This window comes from Ctenocephalides felis, unplaced genomic scaffold (genome assembly GCF_003426905.1).
Source record: "Ctenocephalides felis isolate EL2017-DRISC unplaced genomic scaffold, ASM342690v1 CF-g0.4_SCAFFOLD_01604, whole genome shotgun sequence".
Taxonomy (NCBI): Eukaryota; Metazoa; Arthropoda; class Insecta; order Siphonaptera; family Pulicidae; genus Ctenocephalides; species Ctenocephalides felis.
In genome coordinates this window covers 9,059,535-9,066,420 of record NW_020537758.1, presented here as the reverse complement: position 1 = coordinate 9,066,420, position 6,886 = coordinate 9,059,535, and the positions used below count along the sequence as shown (strand labels likewise).

The window sequence follows — 6,886 nt, the reverse complement described above, 5'->3', positions numbered from 1 at the left end:
ATATTATTCAGGAGTCGTACTGATAAGTTATGGACAAAGATTGGTCGAGCCGTTTCTTCCTGATCAACTGTTGAAATTTTTTTTTTGATGAAACTTTTTTTTGATGATAGATATTATGATCCTAAAAAACATACTGAAATAAAAATTCATGAAAGTTTCAAAAACAATGATGAATATAACAAAATGTGTCAAAAGTCGCTTTTGTGATGTGATGAGTCACAATTTGAATATCACAAATTCAAAAGCCATTTTTTGGAATCAGCGAAAAAACAAGTCCACAAAACTCTTCTAGTTGTTTAAAAAATGTTGTCATTAATTTAAAGCATTGAATATTATCAGGGGCTATATACATGGCATGTGTAATTGTGCAATTGAAAATTTTATATAAATATATGAATCTCAATTTCGGTTTGATCAAGTCAATTATTACACATTTCCTAAAGTTCATGCATTTTGTCTTATTTTTAGGACAAAATGCTATGCACCACTAGTTCATATTTTGCATCAGCTTTTTATCGATGTGAAATGCTTTGATTTTTTTACGGTGTGAACTTTTTATTTGTCTTTTTATATTTTCGCATTAGGCTCTGTATAGTGATACACATAGACACTGGCACACTTTGTAGCCGCGTTTTTCATCTTTTCTTCTGGATCAAACTTTAGATATAACATAATATATATATATATATATATATATATATATATATATATATATACAATATAGAGATGTACCTATACCTATAGGTGGGAGGTACCCATGTACGTGCTGTTATTACGAGAACGTGTTTACATGAGAGCAAAACGCGGTAACTCTGTTGAGTGGAGCATTTCACATTTCACATTTCGCATTTCGCGTTTTCGAGCATAATTCTACGATACTTTTCCTTCAAAAAATAAAAGAGAAACAAGCAAAATATAACAGATACACATACCGCATTTTAAAGATAATGGATCGATATTTTAACCTATGCCATTTCGAACTCAAAAAATATTTTGATGTTTATTTCTTAATACTGTGTATTATTTTTATAATTCATATCGTATTTAAAGTTTCGCACTTAAATCTATTTTATTTTCCATTCATGACTCTTTTCCGATCGTTCCGCCCTTATTTATTTATAGCGTACCCTACAGTCCTTAAAATCTAAAACATCCCTCGGGAATCTGAATAAAATTCGATTCGCTTGTTAAGCCCCAACTATATTATATATAAAATAAAATAGGGTTTGTAGTAGAAGATATACCATTAACGATGGCATTGTGAAGAATCCTTTTCCAGTGAAGGGTGTATACTGTACCACATCATAGGGCGGATTGTTTTACCCTTTAGGAATAATTTTATTTAGAAATTTGTATTATAGATATCTATTAAATTTCAAATAATTTTGAAGGATATTAGTTCCTCTTGTGTGGCTGATATTCGCAAACTCTGGTGTTTTACATCATTCATACACGTCGAGTGTTGGGTTTAATAATGTTCTCGTTTCATTCTGAATATGAGCTTCATACAATTGTAGAAATGTCGTCAAAATTTCAGTTTAATCGCTAAAAGCAGACATTTCCGTGCGCCATCAGTATTCGCTTACAACGCGAAATACGAACTCAGATCTCAAAATATGAATATGTATATATATATATATATATATATGTATATTATAATAAATATATAATAGTGTAGGGCGGGGCACAAAAGTCCAATTTATATACTATATAATCGCATAAAATTGCAAGGATATTGAAATTTACAACTCTATGGTGAAACCAAACTGATAATTGTGGACACTTCTTTTAGTTTTTTGCGAATATCTTGAAAGTTTGTTTTGAACACTTGTTAAATATAATTTATTTCTCTAATATATATAAAATTCTCCATAAAACTGCATCAAAAAATATATACAACATTATAGTAAAATTTTTCATAAAATTAGTAAAAACTCGATGGTCAAACCAAAATTAATCGGCTTGATAATCGTGGACACTTTGATAGTTTTTTGCAAACATAAATAATAATAAGAACTAGTGGGGTGTATGGCATCGTGCCTTAAGGCAAATTGCTGGAACTTCCCGTACCGTAACGAAATGTTCGAGGAGTACTGAATGTTTTCAAATAGATTATTATAAATATTGTAACATTGTCTAATATTTCTAAGAATTATATAAACTGAATTGCAAAGTTAAAATTATTTGTTAAAGTTATATTAGAACTTTAGTCAGAATTAAAATAAAATCTGAATTATTTTCGATATACAAAAAAAAAATTTAAAAAAAAAAAAAAATTGGAACAAAAATTTTTTTTTCCTATATCAATTATTTTGTTAAGACAAGCAGAAACTTCTTTGAATCATTCAAATCGGACGCTTAGTTCTCTCAAAAACTGCCATTTTTTACATATTTAGCTCCGTATCTTCAAAATGGCTGGGCCTGCCTTTGCAAAAAACTAATAAACACTTCTCACAATCATTACTAATTGAATGTTTTTTAGATCATTCAAATCGGATACGCCGTTCTCTCAAAAAGTCGATTTCTATTTTCTGCACTTTTTGCTCCGTATCTCCGAAACGGCTGGACCTGCCTTTTCCAAAAACTAATCAGCTCTTTTCCCTATCAATAGGAATCGAATGTTTTTTGAATCATTCAAATCGGTTGATCCGTGTGCCCGAAAACGTGACTGGAAATTTGTATCCATACATACACACACACACACATCCATTTTTTCTGAGGTATGCCAAAACGTTCAGAAACCTTCAAAACGTCGAGAAATGTAAAAATTTTCAATTTCGATTTTTGGCCCATTACAATAACTTACCCTACGGGAAGTTAATAATATAGACTTAAAAATTATATTGAGATCTCGTAAACTAAACAACAGTGCTCAAAACCTCAAAAATTTGTTCAAACTATTATTAAATATATTACATATCTAAAAATTACTAAATCTTCTTCACAAATCTGCGTCAAAAAAAATATATGCTCACGACTAAAAAAACTAATATAGAAAGAAAATACTTTTGTTATGGATTTTCAAATGATGCCGTTTTGATCCCGAAGAACCGCCGTAAGAATCTAGATAATGACTGACCTTTTTTCGGTGGTGGACCTTTACTCTACGCTAGTATTATAGTTATAAATATGACTTCTTTCTACTAATTTTTTCTTATTTTTTTCCAGGATTCTGAGCATGAGCTAGCGTTTTCTCCATGCAATGCCGGCGCATTCAACCGGCTCAAGCAGCCGGAGCACATGGCTGCTACAAATCTCCTTACTCCTAGCCTTAATAATAACAACGACATTAGGAATAAGTCGACCACCTCAAGAAGCCATACGCTTTTCCCATCCAATATATAATGTCAGCGTTCCCGAAAACAGTCCCGGAAAAACCTTCCTCATTCAGCCGGCGAACGAAGACAGAGCCGGGTTGCGTTTATCCGGCATCTGGCAACAGGCCGATGTTAAGTATAAGATATCAGCAGGGGACAAGGATAAGTTTTTTAAGGCTGAAGAGAGAACTGTTGGTGATTTTAGTTTTTTAATTTTAAGGACACGTACTGGTAACACGGCTGTGCTGAATCGTGAACGCAAGGACAGGTATTTACTAGAAATCCATGCCACGGTTATTTTGAGACAAAATGGTAAAAGTAAAATTGTCAGCGAAGCTGATACTAATGTATCAGTCACAATTTTAGACACAAATGATTTAAACCCTTTGTTTTACCCCAACGATCAGTATTCAGTGACAATAAACGAGGACACGCCTATACACTCAGATATTTTACGCGTCGACGCCGAAGATGCTGATCTCGGAATCAACGGTGAAATTTACTACTCGTTTGTAGAACAAACTGACCAATTTGCTGTACACGCCACATCAGGAGTAGTAACTTTAACCAGGCCTTTATCCTTCACCGAAAAATCCCTGCACGAGCTTCAAATCTTAGCAACCGATCGTGGAGGTGCCAAAAACAAAGGCACGGGTCACAGTAGTAAGGCTAAAGTACGCATCAAAGTCCGCCAAGTCAATTTATTTGCACCAGATATTTATGTACACCCTTTGCCAGACATTCTAGAAAACTCCGACTTTTTGGTGTACGCAATCGTGCGTGTCGTTGACAAAGATTCCGGTGTCCACGGTCAAGTCAAAAGTTTAGATATCGTCGACGGTGACCCGGATGGTCATTTTAGAGTCCGAAGAACCGATACACCTGGTGAATTCAACATCGAAGTGCACAAGAAATTGGATAGAGAAGCCACTCCACAAGGTTATAATTTAACTTTACGAGCTGTTGATCGTGGTACGCCCACTCGAGAAAGTTACAAAGCTGTTCCGGTGCACTTGTTGGACGCAAACGATAACGCACCTGTATTTGCAAGAGAGTTGTACGAAATATCTGTACCTGAAACATCACCCATAAACTCTCCAGTTATACGTCTAAAAGTCACTGACAAAGACGAAGGCAAAAACGCGCAAGTTTTCCTGGAAATTGTTGGCGGAAACGAAGGCGGCGAGTTCTGGATCAACCCTAACTCCGGCATGTTGTATACAAGTGTTATGCTTGATGCTGAATCCAAAGCGTTTTATACATTAACAGTATCAGCTATAGACCAAGGTAATACAGGTACACGTAAACAATCTTCAGCTAAAGTCAAAATCAACGTACAAGACGCCAACGATAACGATCCTGAGTTCGACCAAACAGAAATCACAGTCTTTGCTGATGAAAACGAACCTGGTGGCACTTTTATCACCAAAGTTACCGCCAAAGATCGTGACAGTGGTGAAAACGCTTACATATCCTACAGTATAGCAAACATCGAAGACGTACCTTTCGAAATAGAACATTTTAGTGGTGCAGTACGTACAACAAGATTACTGGATTACGAATCCATGAGACGTGAATACGCGCTTTTGGTTCGTGCATCGGATTGGGGTTTGCCTTACAGACGCCAAACTGAATTACGACTAAATATCAAGTTGCGAGATGTAAATGATAATAGACCGCAATTTGAACGCGTTGATTGCGAAGTAAGATTATCAAGATTTGCACCCATTGGCACAGAAGTGATAACTTTGTCTGCAATTGACTTGGACGCTGGTAATATAATTTATTATCGTGTGGTTTCAGGGAGCGAGGACGATTGCTTTGCTTGGACACATCATCAGGAGTTTTGACTGTTGATTGTGATTTGAGTGATGTACGGTCTGATGAGCGGTTTGTTAACGCTACAGCAACTGATGGTAAACATTTTTCTGATGTAGTCACTGTGCATATAAAATTAACCAACACTTTGGACAAATCAGGTGTATCTAATTGTCGTGAAACTGGTGTAGCAAGACGATTGACTGAAGCTTTGGCTTCTGCTGAAAGAAATAACTTACCTCTGCCTTCGCCGGAGCCTAGACACGCTAGGCACAGGGATAACCTACACGCCCTGAGTTTATAGATTTCCTAACGAAGTACGTGTAAACGAATCAGCACCTTTAGGCACAGTTTTACTAACTTTACGTGCAAGAGACCGCGATATGTCCTACAACGGTCGTGTGATTTTCGGTATCTCCGGTGGTGATAGTGATTCAGTGTTTCGTTTAGATCCAGAAACTGGTGAACTGCAAATTATAGGTTATTTAGACCGCGAACACGAGTACGAGTACTATCTAAATGTAACCGCGTACGATTTGGGTAAACCCAAAAATCGCAATCGCGTATAATTCCTGTAACAGTTCTTGATGTCAACGACAATGCTCCTAAATTCGAGAAGGCATTCGCCAGTTTTCGGGTTACTGAAAACGCGTTGAATGGCACTGTGATTTTTCGGCCAAATGCCACCGATGCAGATTATGGTGCCAATGCCAAAGTTCGTTACTCGTTGGTAACTGATACCAAAGACTTTGCAGTAAATCCTGATAACGGATTTTTGTACGTCAGTAACTTCTTGGATAGGGAAAGTCAGGAGTTGTATGAACTGCGTTTAAGGGCTACAGATGGTGGTGGTTTGTATGCTGATGCCTTGGTAAGAGTCACTATAGACGATGTAAATGATAATGCTCCTAAATTTGCTTTGGAAACTGTGACAGTCCGTATACGCGAAGACGTACCCTTAGGCTCTCTTGTAGCCATGGTCGACGCTTTTGATCCTGACCTAGGCGCCGGCGGCGTTATAAAATACTCTTTACTCCCCGATGAAGCCGAAGGCGAACCTTGTTTCCGAGTTGACAAAAAATCAGGAGCCATCAGAGTCTCCAAACCTTTAGATTTCGAAGAACGCCAACTTCATACCCTGACCATCGAAGCCAGAGACTCCGGTTCGCCAGCTTTGACCTCCAAAGCTGTTTTGATAGTGGAAATTGTGGATGTCGATGAAAATAGTTTTGCGCCAGTGTTTTCTGATTTTGTGTTGAGTGGTTCAGTGAGTGAAAATTTACCAGCCGGCTCTAAAGTTATGAGAGCTTTGGCCACGGACGACGACCCGCCGGGGCCTTGTTCTAGGATTACTTACACCATCACGGGAGGCACGGGATTGGGATACTTTGCAATCGATGATAAAGGTAAGATATTCGCACTGATTTTTTATAGGTATATGCAAAAGAGCTTCACCATTATCTCGAAAATTGTGAGACGATGGCTTGACCATATCTTGAAAATGCTGTACCTTTCTTTAGTTTTTTGCAAATATCTCGAGCGTTTGTTTAAACACTTATCTAATGTTTTTACATTTCTGAAAATTACATACAATTCTCTACAGAACTGCATCAAAAAATATATACAACATTATAGTAAAATTTGCATAAAATTGCATCGAATTTACCATTAACTCGATGGTTAAACCGAACTTAGTATGAATCATAATCGTGGCCACTTCTAGTTTTTTGCAAATATCTCGAAAATTTGTT

At 36.6% G+C, this 6,886-nt stretch overlaps 1 protein-coding gene across 1 annotated transcript in view; it reads left to right on the top strand.

Moving 5' to 3' along the window:
* The first annotated feature begins 3,199 nt into the window (after window positions 1-3,199).
* Window positions 3,200-6,886, top strand: part of LOC113373316 (fat-like cadherin-related tumor suppressor homolog) — a 15,924-nt gene continuing 12,237 nt past the window's right edge. Inside the window, 4 exon segments of the mRNA XM_026613624.1 lie at window positions 3,200-5,138; window positions 5,141-5,423; window positions 5,425-5,681; window positions 5,684-6,541. Of these exon segments, the coding sequence (XP_026469409.1) occupies window positions 3,203-5,138; window positions 5,141-5,423; window positions 5,425-5,681; window positions 5,684-6,541 (3,334 nt within the window). The 5' untranslated portion in view covers window positions 3,200-3,202.